Genomic DNA, 22,114 nt, shown 5'->3' with positions numbered 1-22,114 from the left:
CTAGTGAGATTTATACTTTTATATATAATGTTGTACTACATTTATACTGGTGTTGATGGGTGTGTTGAAGAGGGACAGGTGCTGGTGATTAAAACTATGCTGACAGTGGAGACTGAGGACTCTGTGACACTTTCAGTATGTAAGCAGTTTTAAAACACTGTAACTTACATGTGATGTCCTGACAATTAACCATAGCAACAGTAGGCTGCTCAAACAATTTAAACAATTATATTACAGAAACTGTTTTATTAAAAAATTATATTGATGGTGAGCTAACTGCACTAGGGATGACTAAATATATTTTAGTTTAATAAACATCAACAGAATTAGCCCAACATTTACACACACAGGATCTTTAAAAAATCCGCATGAACACTGCAAAAGCCGTAAATGTTCCCAAACACCAGCAAGCATCAAAATGAACAAACCTCTGAAGAATTTATACAGACAATGTGTGAATAATAATAAATGTATTTGACATCATTTAAATAAACACAAGCAACAATGTTAAATCAGATATTTCTGGTGATGTTCTGCAGCGAGTTGAAGTTCCTTTATGAATAAACACTTGAAACATTTCTAAAAAAAAAAAAAACAGTTCCTCTCTTCACAAACACAGATGAGGAACACAACACAGTCCACTACGAGAGAGAAACTAGTGTTAGATTATTGACTCTGAAACTGTCAGAAAGTGAACTCAAATATAGTTAATAAAGGGAAAATGAACAGAGAACACGGGAAAAGCATCAATGATACCTGTGAAAAAGACATTGTTACAAAAGGAACATTTGGAAAAAGGACCACAGACAGTCACACCACGAGAATCCAGTCATCTGAACTCACAGGTACTGATTAAACATATTTAATCACACATAGCACAAATCTGATAAATCATCTAAAAGCCTGAACATGTGCTCAGTTTTCATGATTTAGTTGCTGTATGCTGTGTGAAGTGGATAAATCAAGATAATAAAGTCATGTTTGTTGATGGTCAGGAAGTGATGGTGTGATGATCAGAAGCTCCAGAGCAGCTGGTGTGTGTTTGGGGCTGATGTATGTTCTTCTGATGACTGCACGCATTATACTGTTTGCCCACATCCAAACAAAGAGCACAAACTACACACAAGAGCTGCTAACTAAGATCACCAACCTCACCGAAGAGAGAGACCAGCTGAAATCAAAAATAAATGATCTTCAGAAGAAGTTTGCGGGTAAGTTTCTTCAGTTTAACAGGTAACTTGCTCTAAAGCAGACTCAGATTTGAAAGTGGACTGTACTGGATCTGACATGTGGCTAATGCTCGCATTTACTCACAACTACAAACACAATCTCAAAACTACACACCAACTTGTACAAACTTACACTTCCAGTTCAAAATCAAATATTGTAGTCAAAAACATTCTCTTTTATTCAAAGTTTGGCCTCAGATGAGACACAAACCGGTCAAATACACTGAGGCCATCCTTAAAAATATTTTGGTTTGCAGTAACAGTAATTTTTTTTTTTAAAAAGAGTCGGTAGGTCGGTCTATTTTTTTTTTTCAAGTTTCAATGTAAAAAAAAAAAAGTAAATTTTTGTGATGGTGATGACGTCGGTATGAATTTAAACAAATTAGCATATCGTGACGTCACTGACTGGGTCTTCAACCCGTGCCTTCGGGCGCATCATTGCAAACCTCATTTTGATGCAGGCTATATAGACAACAAACAAATTTAAATCTTTGTCAATAACATGTTTATTGCATGAATTTCAGGTGTGAGAAAAAATGAGGTACTGTTTTATTTGCATCCACCGCGACGTATCAATGCAACCTACAAATGAGAGAACGTTTACTTTGCTTTCTTGGGTTGTCACTTTTGTGAAAAAAATCCTGTTTGATTTGAGTGACGAGTGTTCATTGAATCGATTGTAAAATCGATTTTGCATGTCTAAAGTTTTATACGGCAAATAATATAGGTAAATCCACGGACAACAGGCAGGAGGAATGTAAAGATTCAATATATTGGTAAAGACCAATATTTCTGATGATTTATTGGCGTGAAGTTACGTGCACAATCAAGGGCGTAGATTTGGTTTGAACATTGGGGGGGGTTGAACGTTGTATGCTGCCCGTTATTTAAAAAAAATAATAATAATTTTATGTGTATTGTTATTGGATAATTTCTTTCTTCCTATCTATCTATCTATCTATCTGGCAACATGCTTTAACTGATTACAAATTCAACATATACAAATATGAAAGAGACAACATCTAGACATTTATTTTAAGATTTTTACAGTCCACCTTAATGCATTTTAATTTTTTTTCTAAAGGGAAACACATCTTTAAAACATTAAAGGCATTAATGTATAGCCTAACTTTACAAAACTGCTGTTTTTCTATACTGTTTCCTATTTTATTTTATTTTATTGATTGAATGGCATCTTCTTTACCAGATCACCTGCTCCTCCTCTCCCTCTGCTGACTTTTCTACCCTGCAGCTATATTTACCTCGAATCTGTTATAAAAACATGTTAAGAGATTATAAACCTCATAACGTTATTAAAATTTGTGTATAATCATCATTCATAAAATTCTAACATAGCAGAGATTATCAAAAGAAAGAAATTAAGTATTGTAACAGCCAGTAGGCGGCAGCGTTTCACTGTTTTAATGAGTTAGCCACTTAAATCGTTAATTCATCCAATTCGTTCAAAAGTCAGATTAATTTAGTAAGAAAACAAACACCGATATGAATACTTTTGTCGTTGATAATTACAGACACTATTGAAAAATATACTAGCAAAACAGACAGCTGCTTTGGTATCTTGTTATACTGATAGTTATAGCTAAATACATTGCAATGGATTAGCTAGCTAAAATATATGTGGTGTGTACTAACTATTACACAATATTCTCATACCTCATTCTCAGTACATGCTGTATTTTTTTTTGCATCCCTCTCTGACCAGCAGTTAAATATAGTCCGCTGTGCAGCGCTTCTCTTCATTTTTGGCGCTAACATTAACCCTGTGCTCTCCCATTCAAACACCACTCGCTTGTTTTGGTGAAAGTGCGACTCATTGGTTGGGCGTTACCAATCGGTTCAATGGAGGGGGAGTATTTTTGTCTGATTTATTATGACATACTCATATTTGATTAGGAACAAAATAATTTTTACAAAATAAATGAATTCTATTTTTTAATAATATATTTTTCATTTGATCTACTGTGATTTTCATGTTGAAATATTGGGGGGGTTGTAACTGATGGATTTGAATATTGGGGGGCTTACCTCCCCCCCATCCCCCCCATAAACTACGCCCCTGTGCACAATGACAAACAGGAGTGCAACATTCTCGAAAAACAATAAGCAGAGTGACTGCCATAATGCAAAACATTTACTGCAGGCTTTCAACAACAACAACAAAATCGCATAGGCGATTTTCTTAGGCTATCAAAAAAAATATTTATATTATACAACTTTCAAAGGCGGACGAGCTCGACACGCAGGATCTGCTTTCTCATCTTTCACCTCGTGTACGCGCACAAGATGCGATGACAATATATGTGTCGTTGCATTATAAGGTTATGTTAGCCTATCCAGTTGAAGCCACTTAAAAAAAAAAAATCAATGTGGAGAAGATCTTGTTTACATCAAAACTGAAACCAAGCCGTTCACACAGAATGCATATTTCGCGCATCTCATGTTTTTAAATGATAAAATGTATCCTGTGTGACTGGTTTTCCGCCCTTTTTATTTATTTAACAATGCATGCATACATGATGCGGTTTTGTTTATAGTTCTTTAAGCAACTAAATAATAATTGGTTCATAAACATTATTTTAAATATTATGTTTTTTTCAGTCATGTATTCTAATGCTTTGAATAAACATGCAGTAATATTTCGCTCGATGCGCTATTTTGAGCCTTAGAAGAGAAGCAAAAAGCTTTTCTTCACCCGAACTGAAATTATGCATTTAAAATTCGAATAAAATTCAAATTTTGATCATATTTAAGTAAAAAAAAATCGAATTAATTTTTTTCAGCTATTTTGACAGCCCTAGGCGATCCAAGCCCGAAACTGTATGAGACTGAATACCGGCTGAATTCAGATTTCTGTTGTAAAAAGAGAAACATTGTGCAGAAGTATTATTTGCTGTTATGCGTGTTTGTCCGAAGCTGCAGTTGCTCTGTGACGCCTGTTCAAAAAAAAAAATAAACCTGGACGCGCTGCGAGAAAAGGTCGTTATAATCATTTTCTTATTTTCGTTTTCGAAACTTGTGTTGGTTGATTCGTGCTTGATTCGTGCAATAGATTTTCGAACATAAAGTGACAGTCGACACGGTCACGGCTTTAGACTAGAGAGGAGAAGAGATGCGGAAAAAAAAAAAAAGGAGATGGGAGTTAAAGCGGTGTCGAGCTGTTTTAATGAATGTTTTAGATGTATTATGGTGCCTGAACCCGTATGACTTTAAACAGTGACCGTGAACATTTAGTTTACTGCAGCCGCAGCCATCATTACCAAGCGCGAACCGTTGACTCTGACAGTGAGTGAGAGTATGAGACGAAGCGAACGCACAGGACACAGTGTGACATCCGTGTAAACACAGATGACGTCACAGGGTTTTTTTTATTATTAAATAAGATAGCCTTCATTTGTATGTAGGCCAAGGCAATTTATATATTTACAATACTTACTTAAATATAATTAATAGTATTTTATTGCGTTTGTATTAGTTGTTTGAAGAGTAAAAAAAAAAATGGTCGGTCTTAACGCAAATTTACAATCGGCAAGTCGGTCGGACTAAAAGCAAAAAAAAATAAAAATTGAGTCGGTGCTAAATTGGTTACGGCAAACAAGAATATTTTTAAGGATGGCCTGAGTACTTCACTGCCAAGAGAACACGAGTGAGATCAGTTCAGAAACCTTTTGGGACCGAGGTCAATGTATATGACAGAATACAACACAAACCAAGGGTGCAGATACAGTTCAGCAATAAGCATTAAGAAGAGTTTATTTTCCACTGCGTGTTATTTTTAATAAATTTTATATTGTGATGCTTGAGGTAATTCTATTGTGTTTGTGTTTTCTGAATCAGAACATGTTAAACCTGTTTATAATGAGGACATTTGTTGTAGAGTTTAACAAAAAACATTGAGCCAGTTTGTACGTGTGTGAAAACACATGAAATGTGTTACATTTTTTGAGAAACACATTTTTGTTTCAAGAATGTTTTGGAAAATTGGGCCAAATGAATCAGTTATAGTGTTAGCAATCAAGAAAAACTGCAAACTTTCACACTTGAATTGCTCCAATGGTGCAAAAAATCTCTTGTTACAGAATTAGCATTTGGGACAGGGAGCAAGAATAACTGCATTTAGTTTCTGCATGGCATTATGAATAAAATAATAGTCCTATAATAATCACAGTATCTGATCCAGTGACAAATGTAAAAGATATAAACAGCATATTACAAACAACTGAAATAACTTAAACACCTCTACTAAGACTATCATAACCTTTTTAACTTGGTGTGGATCAGAGTTTAGTTCATGGCGTATCTGGTTGTGTTTATAGATGGATGGAAGTGCCATCAATCCAGTCTTTACTTCTTTTCCTCTGAGATGAAGAACTGGGATGAGAGCAGAAGATACTGTAGAGAGAGAGAAGCAGATCTGATCATCATCAACAACAGAGAGGAACAAGTCAGTGTGTGTGTGTGTGTGTGTGTGTGTGTGAGAGAGAGAGAGAGAGAGAGTCTGTGTGTGTGTGTGTGTGTGTGTGTGTGTGTGTGTGTGTGTGTGTGTGTGTGTGTGTGTTGAATATATGGTTTATGAGGACAAAATGTCAGGTTACTCACCAGCATTACAAGGACATTTGGTTTACAAAGACATTTCGGTGTCCTCGTAATTCTGGAAGCTATTATGTTGTTTTCTGACTCAAAATAATGCTCCCTATTAAGTTTTTAATAATAAAAAAAGACCATATATACCACAATGTGTATGTGTATGGACGGTAGTTCTGGGATGTCAATCATTTTTTCCCTGAAGATATCCAGACTGCATCAGAGACAGACCAAGTAAGTAATCTGTGCCTTTGAAAAAAAATATCCGTTGTCTTACTTCTTTTTATGTCTATGTAAATATCGTCTTTGCATTTTGAATACATTAATCTACTACGTTTTGTAAAGTGAATAAAAAAGTTCCAGCATTACTTACCTCAGTTGAAACTCATACGAGCAAATAATAATTTAGCTATTTAGCAACCATGATCAAAGACTTCGTAAATGTCTCGTATCTCCATTTAAATCTATTTAGAAATATATGTTGCTTTTGTATTAAGAGTTTGTAATGATGGAGATCGATCGTTACAGGCCACCGCTTCTCCTCAGCGCCCTCTGTGTGTACAGCACAGTTCTGACCACACGTCTGTCTGTAGAAATTAATACTAAATAAATCAATATTAAAGAAACAATTTCATCAAGTACCTGATAGAATCTGAAACGTCGACGCCTAATTGACGAATGAGTCACCATTTTGAGGTCATTCTTTCCATTGCTTCAGTTAAAGCGGCATTGATTTATCTGAACTGTACGATTTCATTATGATTTCTGTATTTTGTGGGAATATATCAATCAGCCAGGAAGGTTTTTTTCTTTTTTTTATCATAGAAACATTATCCCTAAAACTATCCAAGTAACATTACATGTCAAACAATATTCTACAACTTTCAACTCTATGGAGCTCACAAATTAACAGTTATATGTAGCCTAAGATGAAATCAAAATGATATCGAAAATTCTGAAGACAGTAATGTTCGTATGATTGTTGTTCAACTTTTAATAAATTGATGTGAAATTGTATAAGTTTAATGATTTTAATTAATTAGACATGCTTTTTGATTAATACAAACTTGATAATCACACAATATTAGTGATCTAAACTACTTCTTCTGACTAACTGACTATCAAATGTGTGAATTTGAGTGAACAGCAGGAAGAGCTCCAGAGGCAGGGCTTTCTCCTCCTCAGGATGCTGAAACACACCTTCATCCAGGAAGAGATAAACACACCCTTCTTTCAAAATATACTGATGGAATTAAAGGTAAGTTTGCATTCTATATGTAATGCTTAGAAGAATACTGTAATCTGTATATGTTTTATTCATTTATGTATAGTAGTTGTATCAAAAATATTTTCAGCCCTGGCAAAGATCATATTATGGCATTTAGATTGTACCATTTATTTTTACTCATGTATTAATGAAGTATAACCTTGCTGGCAGTGTCTGTATAAAAAGTTTAATTGGCAGGCATTATGTCAGTGTGGTGCGAAAATGGGAACAAAGAAAATTAGGCCAAATTAAACACAGGAACCAACAGATATATTAAAAAACAAAAAGAACATACATGTGGCAGATAAAAAGGGTCTTAGAAATCAACTTAGGTGGGCAGAAAGTACAATTATGCAGATTAATATAAGGCCTGAACATTGATGAGAAAAGTGCTTCTGAATAAATAGCATTTACATCACAACCCAAAAAAAATGTCCTGGACAAGTAACTTTTTGGCTGATTTAGCACATTTCAAAGCTTAATGTTGAGCACACACACACACACAGCGCGTTTTCTTCTTATTTCCAAAGCGCTCGGGCAGTTGTGCTGCGTCGTCTGTTGTTGCTAAGCATCCATCAGCTGCGATATCCGTTACAACCTGTTTTTATACAGTCTATGGTTACAAGGATAACGGATAAACAGTCAATAAGAGCATCCCTAACTGGCATATAAACATAATATAACATACAATATTAATTCAATACCACCCTTCAATACCACGACTTAGGTGCCCTTGAGCAAGGCATCGAACCCCCAACTGCTCCCCGGGCGCCGCAGCATAAACGGCTGCCCACTGCTCCGGGTGTGTGCTCACAGTGTGTGTGTGTGTTCACTGCTCTGTGTGTGTGCATTTCGGATGGGTTAAATGCAGAGCACAAATTCTGAGTATGGGTCACCATACTTGGCTGAATGTCACTTCACTTCACTTCACTTCACTTAATTTTAAGTCACACAAAGTCAACATGTTAGTATTTCTTGCTCTGAATCTGCCATAAGATAAAATAAAAGATTATTGCTCTCTGAAAAGGTGTACCTGTGTTATTATGCCATTATCATTATATTAGTTGAAACTGATCTTAGAACGGCAATAATATCGTTTATCGTGATAATTTCTTGGACAATTTAACATCCAACTATCAGTCAATAGAACTCATTATAATTAGTGATACAGTCTTGACTGAAAGCATGACACCACAAATCCCTGACAGTAAACTGCTGTGTTCTATTTGTGATGTGCTGACACACATTCAGGGTGCTTTCACACTAGCACTTTTGGTGCGCACCCGGGGTCGATTGACGTCAGAGTTCAGTTTTTTTGGATGATGTGAACGCTGTCTTCCGTACTCGGATCCGCACCCGCGAACCGTACCAGAGTCCACTTAAAAACGGAGGTCTGGGGTAGGCTTCATGTGAACTCTGGTACGGTTCGCTGCTTATGTGAACGCAATCGTACCAAATCGCGTAAGTGAACCGCTTTTAATGACAAATTATTTGATGAAAATGTGTGTTTGTGTGTGTGTTTCACTCACTTTCCAGATAAGTGTGACTGACGCGCTGCAAGCAGAGAGCTGTACATCTCATTTATGTTCGCCTTCAACGTTCTTTCGAGCATTTTCAGTACATTTGTAAGACAGACGCAAGCGCCGTTATGTACCGAAGCTTTATAAACAAAACGAACAGTTCAAAAACGTAATACATAAAATTGCAGAGAGTAATGCTATGCATTTGCCACCTTCTCCTGCACTGTTGTTACCAAGCAACGGGGTAAACAGCTGCTGGCTTCATGACGCAAGCGATCCGCGGTTTGGACTCAAATAATATGAACACAGTCCAGCGGGGGCAGGGGCAGGGGGGAGCAACCGAACTCGGGTTCGGACCAGGCAAGTGAACCAAGTGTGAAAGCACCCTTAAAATGTTCTTCAATGGTCGTGTCCAGTGTAGAAGTCTTTAGGTGATATGGCACCACATGACTACTGTTGCGTCCAGTTTAGACACAGTGTACGTAGAGATGTCTGAGGACAATGGTGAATGATTTGCAGATTCTCAATACCACCCTGACAAACATATCTTGTAAAATGTGTGGTTAGTACTGCCATTCCATAGTATAAATAGTTTATCATGAATCTTGAAAGTGATGTTGAAACTAAAAAGCGATAATGCATTCCAAAGGTGGGGGATCAAGATGCCGGTGCAAGACCGTGTTGTCTATCAGCCATCCGCGTCGGACGATCTATCGCCCCAACCCTAATATGGACATTGAGGTTGATGAACTGATGCAGGTTACAGTTTACATTTGAAATTACTCATTTAGCAAAAGCTTTTATCCAAACCAACTTAAAAACAGAAAATCGGATACAATATATCATAAGATCCAACAGTAATCATTAGGGATGTCCCGATCAGGTTTTTTTGTCCTCGAGTCCGAGTCATTTGATTTTGAGTATCTGCCGATACCGAGTCCCGATCCGATACTTCTATAATACATAAAAAAAGAATAAAGAAGAGCGAAAAAACAGATCCAGGATCTTCAATAAATTACATTTTGATATATATTCAAATATAAAACAGCTATTTTAAATAGGCTACTAAAAATATTTCAAAATCTCACTGTTTTGCTGTACTTTGGATCAAATAAATGCAGGCTTGGTGAATAGAAGGGACTTCTTAAAAAAAAAAAAAAACCCTTGACAAGCTTACTGTTCAAAAACTTCTGACTGGTAGTATAGGCTAGTGATGGGATTTATGGCTCTTTGAGGGGATCCGGATCTTCGCGATCCGTTCCTTTCAAAGAGCCGTTCAAAAGAACGGCTCTTTTGGCTCTTTTTAAATATATAGTCAGTTTTAAGAAGCCAGCTTGGAGGCATCTCAGTTTATCCTGGAAATAATCACTGGGAAGAATGATGAGGTGAGATTTGTAGCCAAATAATTAAAACTCAGATATCACACACCAATATCTGAGTTTGAATTATTCTGAAATATTGATTATTACCTCATTTGTCATGTGTGGACTATATTCCATAGGGTTGCACAAATCCCTCTGCTTAGACAGTGACATCACTGTTTTGGATTTACCTTTAGTACAAAATGTGTGTGTGTGTGTGTGTGTGTGTGTGTGTGTGAAGCTACGTTGACTTATGTTATTCATACAATACCTACTCAAATAAACATCAAAAACAAAGCCGGCTGCAATGAATTTCTGTGAAAAACAGCTTTTACTACAAACACTTTCACACAAGAACATTGTTATCACACAAGAACATTTTGATAGAAAACAAAAAATATTTAAAGTAGATAAAATTAGAATAAATAAAATGGAAATGTCTACATACTACATACTATTACTACTGTAAACTTTGCAAATAGGACATCAGCCCCTTCAAGTCAATGAACAATAACAAAGTGGGCTGCAATGAACATGCACAACTAATAACTAATATCATCACGCTATAAAGGGTTGGCCTGCGCTGGGTGCGCCCCTCCCCCTATAACTGTTCTGTCTCGCGGAGGAGCTCATTTGTGTGCATCTGTGTGAAACACGCATAGGAAAAAAGAACGACAGAAAGAACGGCTCCCCTCCAGCCGAGACTCGGCTCCCATCGTTCATGTTTATGAGCCGTTCAAAAGAATCGGTTCGTTCGCGAACGTCACAACTCTAGTATAGGCAACTTTATTTTTTCTCTAATTTCTAGCTTTTAATTGGCTTAGAAATCTATAAATGCTGGACAATAACAAATAATAATGATTTGTTTATATACTACAAACACTGTTTATCACATAATAATGCAGAATAGTTTCTATACTGTAATAAATACTATGTCAATCAGCACTGCATTGTTCATACTTTATTTATCACCTGCTGGAGATGACTTGAACAATTTATTGTCGTGATCGTATATTAATGTCTTCGTGTTTGCATAAGTTTCTGTTTTCCTGTGCGCACCACAGCATAGCTGGACGCTTTTGTCCATATTAGGAATATCCTGATATCAGCGCGAGAGCGCGCTCCGGCTTCGAGTATGAATGAAACACACACTGCATGAGAGTTTAGCGCTCTGTGATGTTCATCTCGCTGTATCCTGGGTCCGAATGAAATATCAGGTCATGCGCAAACTATCATGTCCCTTTGAGTTTGAATCTATATTTATTCACACCAGCTCTTGAAAACAAAGTGATGTCATGCCGCACACGTCGCTGTTTCTGTGTGGACTCAAATGGGTCTAACTCTGTGCCACCGCATAACAAAAGATGTGTTAAAAATTAATGAGAATATATATATATATATATATCCGAGTCCTGATCGGGAGGTAACGTCCGATTCCGATCGAGTCTGAAACCACGTGATCGGGCCCGATTTCCGATCACGTGATCGGATCTGGATATCCCTAGTAATCATAGAACTGTTAGTTTGTTTTCGTATTTGAGCAGTCATTAGTTGGCTGATCAGCAACATCAGTATTTTGGCTTAAACACCATAACGTGAAGTACTGTCTGCATGACTTATCTTTATATAGCAAGACAGGTTTTCAAAATGTAAATGAGGGAGTGCCAGAGTACATCAGGGGAGGCACAGGGTAGGGCTGGATGATATGATATATCCTGGTCACAATATACATTTTCCACCAATCAGATGCAATCTAAACCAAATCTATGATCTCATAAAACGATCTGGTAATGCATGCGTATATGAGAGATCAGGATTCCTGCATAAAGAATTTCAAAGTGGCCGCCTTTATCAAATTTCGTACCACCTCTCACTGTCAACAAAACTGAAACTGTGTGACAACGTGCAACATGCTAAATTAATCTGTAATTTTTATATTCTTGTATTTTTAACATCCACTCCATTTTATTTGTTAACATGGCTTCACCAAACACCTTCCAAATATCAAGAAATTGTTTGTATTTACATTTATTAATTCCTAAGAAGCTTTTATCCAAAACTACTTACAAATGTCAGACATTGTTACAAAAATACAAAGTAGAATAGGGAGGAATTAAGGAAGTAGTGGAAGCAGAGGTTTTTATTTATTTTTGATTTAGCAGGATGCAATTAAGTGTTCATGGGAGAGGTGAGTTTTCTAGAATATTGTCAGGGATTTGGCGTTACAGATTTGAGATCGGAAGATCATTCCACCAGCTTGGAATAGTAAATAAAAATTTTCTGGAAATTGTTTTTTTTTGCATGTCTGTACTTCTGGAGGGGATGTAGACTTAAAAAGCAAGGGGAAGTAGGAAAGTGTAGAGCCATGGCTGTTTTCTATGCAAGCATCAGTATCTTGAACCTGATGTGAGCTGCAACCAAGAGACAGTGCAGAGAGATTTGGAAATGTGTGACGTGGGATCTTGGGCTTGTTGAAAACCAGTCATACTGTTGCATTCTGTATCATTTGTAGAGGTTTGATTGCGCATGATGGAAGTGCATTGCTGTAGTCTAGTGCTGGCCCTAAAAATTTGGGGGGGGGGGGGGGTTGGTTGACCGTTAGGATACAAGACTGTGATTTCACACTTCAGTTAAATGTTTGCTTTAACTATATTTTGATTGCATCTGATCCTTGGTCTCTGTGTACAACTATTCATGAGACTATTAGCGCAGCAGTTTGGTTTTGCTAGTGAAAGTTATATAAATGCTTATATCAAAAGCATGCTCACAGAAAACAACAGAGATCAAAACAGGACCCTGTATGTTATGGTACTAAATTAGATTTAATCATTTAACCACCACAGTGTCTTGCCTCCATTGGCAACAATGTAAAATTGTAAAATTTTGGACCTTATTGGGGGTACTTGTTTAGAAAAAGTGCATGTCAGAAACATATGTAAATACAATGTTTAACTGGCAAGGCTTTAAAGCACATGCAAATAATGTAGTTTTGTGATTTATGAATAAGTGCAGTGTCCCGTAAGTGTAACTCTACTGCTGAGTTAACATTTGATGTGAATGTTTGTCCCATTGTAATTGTACTAGGAAACAACACTTTATTGTATTTATCTGCTGTAAGTATTTTTGTTTTGCCCTTTGAAACTGAGTTTTGAGAGGCAAATAAAATCTGATCGTGCTTAATTGTTAATATGCGTGGAAATTTGAAAAAAATTACTTTCTAAATTTTTTTTAGTTAAAGGAATGACTGGTTTTGTTCAAACTTGGCATTGACCACTTTTACTGTATATGCTGGATTAAACTATGTTGTATGTTTATGTTAACTAACTGTATTTTTTTATAGAGCTTGACAAGCAAAAGAAAAAAAGGACCTATGTGACAAAGACCATGGTCCATGTCAGAGGTCAAAGCGGTCACTAAGCACTCTCTGGGAGCACATCAGCAAAGGAAAGCTGGCAAGTTTACCAGAATGTGAAATTGCAAGAGGCAGAGCACCCAATTCTTGTTTCTTGAGACATATGAGAAACATATGAGACTTTGTTCAGAACATGGGTATAGCTCACAAGAGACAGATGTGTTTTTAAATGTCTTCTTTTCTATCCTCTTTCACACAATTTGACTGGCACAATCAAATCAAACTTCTGTCTTGTTTAGACATTTTAACTATTGCTGAAGTTTTTGTGCATTTTTTTCTAACCAAAGGTTCCGCAGTGTATGGCATGCTTAAAGGGATAGTTCACCTCAAAATTTTAATTTACCACTAGTTTTTCCAAACCTGTTGGATTTTCTTTCTTCTGCTGAACACAAAAAAGATCTTGTGGGTAACCAGTTTCGGGTACACATTGTGAGAACGCAGAGCACCCCATTCTTGATTCTCAAACAATTCAAAACATAAGAGACTTTATGGAATTCAAAGGGGACCAGAAAAAGTTGGGTTACCCATGTTCTTCAGATCTTTTTTTGTATGTTTAGTAGAAGAAAGAAACTCCTGCAAGTTTGGAACAACTTGTGGGTCACATAATTTTCATTTTGAGTTGAACTACCCCTTTAACGAATGTGTCTGGACATATTCTGAAGCATGAAGCAAACAGTATATGAGTGTTTTGGATTCATTCTTGTGTTAAGTAAATCATATTGTGCAGTGTTTTGAAGCACAGTGTTTTTAACAGACTGTTTGATAGTAATAACCAATGGTTCCGTAGTGTATGTCACACTTAAAGGGATAGTTCAGCCAAAAATGATAATCATGACATCATTTATTTACCCTCATCTACAGCGATATCGTTCACTTGATTGCAAATAAATGCACAAACACTATTTAAACTGAACAGAGATGACATCACTGAATTCAATGATGAACTGCCTTTACACTGTTTTCCTAATGAATGTTGTTCCGTTGCTTTGATGCATGTATTTTGTTTAAAGCGCTATATAAATAAAGGTGACTTGACTCAAGTTGTTCTAAACCTGTAGGAGTTTCTTTGATCTGTAGAACAGAAAAGATCTGTTTTAAAGATTGTAGTTAACCAAACTGTTTCTGGTCCCCATAAAAAAAAAAAACTCCTGCAGGTTTGGAACAACTTGTGGGTCAGTAAATGATGAAATCATTTAAATTTTTGGCTGAATTATCCCTTTAATGAATGTGTCTGGACCACTGAGCACCATTGAGACACATTCAAACCGCTGTCCTAAAATCACTCAATTTGAAGCAAATCAGTCAAACGGGACTCATTTTTATGTTATGTGTATGCAAATTAATGTTTATTTTAGGTGTTATCTACAGTGTTTACGGTCTTTTGGGGCAGGATACGCGATATATTTAAATCGTTCAGGTGCTGCGCGCTGATGACACAGATAACTGATCCAACACAAAATAAACCTAAATTTCTTTATGAACATTATTATTCAGGAATTATTAAAGATGAACGTATTCGTATCAGAAATTGATTTGTTTATTTGATTTGATATGTTTATTACCGATTCCATGTAAACTGTTGTATGCTAAATAAATAGTTAATTTAACCACCGTTTAAATCATTACTTGCTTCAAAATTAATGCTGTTAATGAAATCATTGTTAGCTACTGTACGAATAAAAACACTATAAATTATATAAACAATGAATAACTGTACAAGGCAAATAAAGGTATAAAAACATAAATCTTTTTTCAGATTTCAGAATAAGCACTTTGTCATTTGTTATATGTGTTGAGGTTGTGTCTGAGGTTTATCATGTTCACGATGCTCGTTACTGTAATGAACATAGCTTTTTAATAAGTAGGGGAAATTCCCAACATTACAAAAATAACCGTTTACATGTCCAGGGTGTTTGGATTGTAATAATGTACAGAGATACTTCAGATTTATAAATGCTGACTTGTTAGGTGATGTTTTCTCATTAAAATCAATTTCCTATTAATTCAATATAACGTTTACGCACACTAGGGATTACTAATATGGCGGCGCGGCGGCTATGACGTCATGAGCAATCCAGTTCCCTGTTATAGATCAGTGGTCTGGACATATTCTAAAGCAACTTATTCATATTGCTACAGGCAAGCTGTCAGTTCAGCTGTCAGTCAATAGAATACTTGTTTATATTTTCATTTCATGAGTTTACGCTAAGTCTGTAAGGGGCCGTTTACACCTGGCCACTTCATGCGTTTTCTCAGATCGGATAGCTATCCGATCGTGAAAAGACCAGGTGTAAATGCCCTCCAAAACGCATTTGAGACGGAGAAGCTGAGCATATATTCATTAAACCAACGTGCAAACTATCGCAAATCAAAGTGAAAGAAAGAAAAAAAATGACTGACCCCAAATTACTGACCAGTAGTGTATATTGTTATTACAAAATATTTATATTTTAAAAACATAGCTTCTTTTTTTTTTTACTTTTTATTCATCAAAGTATTCCCTAAAAAAGTATCACATGTTCTGGAACATATTAAGCAGCAGAACTGTTTCCAACTTTGATAATGAATCATCATATTAGAATGATTTCTAAAGGATCATGTGATAATGAGCCTAAAAAAATCAGCTTTGCATCACAGAAATAAATGATAATTTAAAGTATAATACATTTAAAAACTATTATTTTAAATTGTAATAATATATCACAATATTACATTATTTTTCTGTATTTTTTATCAAATAAATGCAGGCTTGATGACCAGAAGAAACTTCTTTCAAAAACATTAAAAATAGTAATGTTTCCAAACTTTTGGTCTGTACTGTATATATATATATATATATATATATTCTTTCTCCAGTGCAATAAACAAAATTAACATGCAACAAATCCAGTACATTGCTTTTCATGCTACATGAACTAAAGCAGAAAATATGACAGGCTCCAAACCTTAAAATGTAAAACCTACTGTTCCTAAAGATGGATTACTCATATCAAAAATACTGTCTATCAGTTTTTTTTAATGAAGTTCTTAGTAAACTATGTTAGACCTTGTAAACCACAATGCTTGTGTGTGTTTAGTCCCTGTAAACCTGCATGTCCCCGCAAACCATAAATCATTGGACCCTGCAAGCCTGTGAAAAATCAGTTGATATATTTCCATGATTTTATGTAAAAACAACATTTTTAAGTGAGATGTATCCTAAAGAGGCCATATAACATTGTTTAATATATTGGTTTCTAGGATGTTAGGAAAGGGATGTCCCTCTAAACCACAATGGTTACATGCTGTCCTCATAAACACTATATACCTGTGTGTGTGTGTGTGTGTGTGTGTGTGTGTGTGTGTCTGTGTGTGTGTGTGTGTCTGTGTGTGTGTGTGTGTGTGTGTGTGTGTGTGTGTTTGTTTGTTTGTTTGTTTAATAAATCCTGTTATTGTTTGACTTCTCAGGATTTTGTGAAGAACATTTCTGGTGGTTCTGAACTTTTCTGGATTGGTCTGACTGATATTGAAGTGGAGGACAGATGGAAATGGGTTGATGGCAGCACACTGACCTCTGGGTGAGAAATCACTGAACTGAACTGATTATTATCTAATAAATGATTGTCTCAGTCAGTATCATATCACACAGAAAGCAGCTCTGAACTAACGCTGATCTGTTGAAGCAGGTTCTGGGTGTCTGGAGAGCCAAACAACTATCAGGGAAAAGAAGACTGTGCTAATATTCATTCATCAGGATGGTTTGATACTCATTGTAATAATAGTGTTAAATGGATCTGTGAGAAGAATATCCTTAAATGATACATTATAATAAAAGTGTACATATATGCTTCATGAACATATAAATGTCAGTCATTTTACCTGTTTTTTTTTTTGTTTTGTTTTTTTTGAATGGCACATTAATTAGGTTATTCTGTAAAAACAAATAAAAAATAAATAGAAAAAAAACATTGTAATATAAACATTTTCATATAAAACTTTGTTAAATCATTTTGTTTTGAATTTTTAGATATGAACTAATGATACGGCTAAATGGATCTGTGAAAAGAGTGTTCTTAAATGATACATTATACAGTATATATATATATATATAGAGAGAGAGAGAGAGAGAGAGAGCTTTATGAATATCTGTTATGATCCAATCTGATCTGTTTTTCTTGTCCGTCTTTGGATTTTTCTCATCTGGATTTATGTTTGTCTTGTTTCTTTGAATAAATGTTCATGACTGCACTTGGATTCTCTCTTTTTCTGAAGCAGCTGCGTTACAATATATCTGCTTAACCACAAGCCTTGTGTGTAGTCATTTTGCTAAAGGTTTATTTGAATGGCACTTTAATTAGATTATTCAGTAATAAAAACAAAAACTATGCTAATATTTCAACTATTTAAAATCACTTTCTTTTGAATATTCAGTCAAAATTATTCAGATTTTAGTTTTGATATTCAGATCTGAATGTGAAAAACAACAGCAATGTTTCTACTGACTGAAATAATATCAGTAATACACTGAAATAATAGAAATGTTCACATGAACAGCATTGATCCAAAATGATCATGATTTTAGTTTTATAATTCAGGACATCCAGTAAAGTTTATTTTGAACTGTGTCCCTTTTTTGTAATTTCTTGCAGCTTTTTGTAACAACTACAGTATGACGATAAACCTACTTGACGATGATTTACTTGTCTTCAATAATTAGCTGACATATCTCCTGAACCATGCGATGAATATAAATGGAAAGTATAAGCATATCACATATAAAACTCCTCTAATATTTCACTCAGAATATGAAAAATATTCTGTTTGTGGAAGTCAGGATATAAATTATGGAGGAGTTACAATTTTTTGTATATATTTTTTTATTAAGAAACAACATCATGTAGATCAAGTACATTCTAGCATAAGTAAATATGAATCATTAACTAAGACTATATGAAACAATTACATGCGTCAAGTATAAATTGTTTTGTTTTAAATATTTTCATGACTGTTGATTGTCAGCTATATGCTAGTGATATCAAAGTTTGCTCACATCAAACAAGCCCAGAATAACACCCAAATGACTGAGAGCTTCTTTTAAAGTCCAGCCTCGTTAAAGTCAGTGAATAATCGACTGAAGGAAGAGCATCAGATGCAGTCGCTGCTAAATCCATCAACTGTTCAGCCGACTTGACTTCTGATGTAACAACCTGAAGCTCATCACGGCAAGCCTGCTTCATGTGTGTGTTCATCGGCGAAGTCCCCGTTTTTTGGCTGTCATAAGCGAGCAGCGTGCCGCATTTAATGCACGAGACAAAGCCAACACATATGTTGTCACTCCCCACGACTAGTTTAAAATGTTTCCATACCTCCGATTTTTCTCCAAACTTGCTCAAAGTTAAATCTCCTGTTTTCATTTTTTCTTTGCTTCTTCAAGTTCCATGTTACACTAAAGCTACTGAATAGTACAGCACGCACAGCAGGTGTGATGCATCTTTTTTTCTTTTCTCCTCTCCTCTCTCTCACTCCAGTTTTTCACAAGTTCATCAAACAACTGTGGTAAGAATATTTCATCAAGCACGGTGAGTAATGGCTTCTCCTGCTATTGTTACTTGCACCTCTTGCCACATGTACAGTTTATCTATCTCTGGTATTCAGGTGACTACCTCTTGAAGCTCATCAAGAGAATGCCAAGAGTGTGCAAAGCAGTAATCAAAGCAAAAGGTGGCTACTTTGAAGAACCTACAATATGACATATTTCCAGTTGTTTCACACTTTTTTGTTATGTATATAATTCCATATATAATTCCACATGTGTTAATTCATAGTTTTGATGCCTTCAGTGTGAATCTACAATTTTCATAGTCATGAAAATAAAGAAAACTCTTTGAATGAGAAGCTGTGTCCAAACTTTTGGTCTGTACTGTATATTTCATAAACTCTTCAATGACACATGATTGAGTTCAATAGCTTTTAAAAGGCTTGATGGACTGTTCCTGAACACATTGAAAAATCTTAACTTGACCCTAATAAACATACTACAACTCTTTATTGTGCAATAATTATTTTTATATGGTCAATGTCTACTACTTCATAATGTGGTTTCTTTAATGGCACACCATCCAGTTCAATAACTTTTGAAAAGAGGGTCACACCGCTACAAAACAAGTTGCTAAATATTTATTTGATCCTAAAGAACACACTACAAGTCTGTAATGCACAGTTATTTGCTCTATACTGTAAAAAATAATTTGAGTCAACTAAAATTATTATGTTATCCCACATTTTTTGTTATCTTGACAAAAAATTATTGTTGAAACAACTTCATATTAGAGTGGAATTAGTCCAGGTCACATTTCTTTAAGTTGACTTGACTATTATTTTCTAGTCCAGTCAACTAAATCATGTTGTGTCAACAGGGATTATTTCTTTTTTTACTTCGATCAATAATCGTAAACAAATGTTACCCCACTGCTTTACATTTTTAAAGATGACAAAACACTTTTTTAATGTAATTTATTTAATGATAGAGACAACACTTTCATTCACATTTAAATTGAACAAGCAATTTGCTGTCAACACATCAACTGATAATTGATCAAAAAAATTGCAAAATACAAACACACACACGTCTAAAGATCTGAACCGACACTTGAAAGTGTGATGTATAATAAATAACATTGGCATGAGATTGAGAAACAAATAGTTGCATTTCAATTCATCAGATCAAAACCACAGGGACTGTTTTTAATTTCATAACTCATTATGAAAATCAGAAGGTTAAACTCGGCATATTAGCCCTGCACAAGTTCACATGCACTCCCCCACCATAATGCAAGTCCTGGTCAAAATGAGAAACCAAGATATATGTATATAATATCACAATTAATTATAAAAATGGGTGTACTGTACTTCTGTATAATAAGATATAAATGGAATGAATGCACATGAAAGCACAAAGATCTAAACCGTCAGATTCTAAGTTTCATAGCACAACATGAAGGATAGCGCAAGCACAACATCAGAAGGATCTTGAAAGTTTCCAAACTCTCATAATGCTACATACTGAAAACGTGCACATACTGTTTAAGAAAATGAGAGGTGAAACAACATTTGTTTACATGACAACATGCATATTCCAAGTCTTGACATGATAAACTTTAATGTACATTCTAAAATGTAGTGAAAGGCACAAAAGAACCTAAAGTTCCTAAAAAAAACCACTACTTTTTAAGAAAGAGTGCTGTGGAGCCGATGGACACATCATGAACATTGAAAAGTGAAAGTGACATGACATACATTTGTGCTCTTCATTTAACCCATCCAAAGTGCACACACACAGAGCAGTGAACACACACACTGTGAGCACACACCCGGAGCAGTGTTCATCATTTATGCTGCGGCGCCCGGGCAGCAGTTGGGGGTTCAATGCCTTGCTCAAGGACACCTCAGTCGTGGTATTGAGAGTGGAGAGAGAACTGTAGATTCACAATGTTGGTTATTCCTTGGAAAGCACATCACATTGCTGCTCCTCAGTTACAATCAGAATGCCCTATTCAATTTCTTTCTCAACATCCTTAATGTCACCAGATGGCTGGGAAAACACAAAATATTACATTACTTAATAAATTTATAACAAATGAACACACATATGTACATACACTATTAAAGTTGTGTGTTTTGTTAAAAGCACAGCTACCAATAAATGCTAATTGTAATTCACCTTCAAGTGGAAGATATTTTGACAAATTTAACCAAAAATGAAAGTCAAAAGTAAATGGTGCTCCTCAACTGTTTTGTTTAGAAACATTCAAAATAACTTCCTGTATTAAACTGTTAAAATTCTGTATAAATTTCTTTATTATGCTGAACACAAAGAGTGTTCAAAACACATAGAGTGGAAAATACACCTCCGAAACCAACTATGTTAAAATGGGGGGAAATTATTTTCTTCACTGGTATTCTACATGATTTCTGAATGACATAAAATGTGACAAACCAATACAACAGATTTGTTTTTTTTAATCCAGTTTTAACTGTCTAATCTGTCACACCATTTTTATAATGATCTGAAAATATATTGGTGTAAAGAGGTAATCCTTTTAAATAATAGTCTGTTGCACTGCATGTTCAGAGTAAAGCATGACTCTTAAAGGGTTGGTTAACCCAAAAACGCATGTTTTACTCATCCTCATGGCATCGTAGGTGTAGGACTTTCTTCTATCAGACAAATCGAATCAGATTATATTAAAAACTATTCTTGCTCTTCCAAGCTTTATAATGGCAATAGGTGGATGTTTTTCCAGTCCAAAAGTAGTCAAATAATGTGCATCAATTCATAATACAAAGTACCTCACATGGCTCTGAGAGGTGAATAAGGGCCTGCTGTAGCGAATCCATGTGTGAATCCGGTTTATGAGCTTGCTTATTAGCTGCGTATTTGTGTCTAATTCAACACTTCGCTCCATGTGACTAGTAAGACAATTCTCTAATAACTATTATGATGAGTTTTGTTCCACCCGCTTAAATGATAAAAGTACTTGTGCTGTAAAAACTATTAAGACTGTGTCTGTTCCCCGGATAGTGAGGTCAAAATATAATGTAGGATCTAGAAAAAATCTTATCGTAATTAAACCAGAAAAATGTAAAGTAAATGAACAAAAACAATTTTTAAAGTTTGGGCTCATAAATATTAGATCACTCACACCCAAAGCAGTTATTGTAAATGAAATGATCACAGAAAATAG

General features: G+C 35.3%; 1 protein-coding gene across 1 annotated transcript; it reads left to right on the top strand.

The window, feature by feature from the left end:
- The first annotated feature begins 1,111 nt into the window (after positions 1–1,111).
- On the top strand, positions 1,112–17,402 carry LOC132099201 (CD209 antigen-like protein A). The gene is made up of 4 exons (XM_059505653.1): positions 1,112–1,211; positions 5,564–5,691; positions 16,839–16,948; positions 17,057–17,402. The coding sequence occupies exons 2-4, from the start codon at positions 5,611–5,613 to the stop codon at positions 17,187–17,189; spliced, it is 324 nt and encodes a 107-aa protein (XP_059361636.1). The 5' UTR covers positions 1,112–1,211; positions 5,564–5,610; the 3' UTR covers positions 17,190–17,402.
- Positions 17,403–22,114: the final 4,712 nt, after the last annotated feature.

This window comes from Carassius carassius, chromosome 22, assembly GCF_963082965.1.
Source record: "Carassius carassius chromosome 22, fCarCar2.1, whole genome shotgun sequence".
In the NCBI taxonomy this organism is placed as follows: domain Eukaryota; kingdom Metazoa; phylum Chordata; class Actinopteri; order Cypriniformes; family Cyprinidae; genus Carassius; species Carassius carassius.
The sequence above is the reverse complement of the archived record's forward strand: the minus strand, read 5'-3'. Positions and strand labels throughout refer to the sequence as shown.

Bases quoted from the DNA above. Each gene is read 5' to 3' on its own strand.
- LOC132099201 (XM_059505653.1), top strand. From the start codon at position 5,611: ATGAAGAACTGGGATGAGAGCAGAAGATACTGTAGAGAGAGAGAAGCA. The intron at 5,692-16,838 runs GTCAGTGTGTGT...TTGACTTCTCAG, and splicing joins TCAACAACAGAGAGGAACAA to GATTTTGTGAAGAACATTTC. The intron at 16,949-17,056 runs GTGAGAAATCAC...CTGTTGAAGCAG, and splicing joins GGCAGCACACTGACCTCTGG to GTTCTGGGTGTCTGGAGAGC.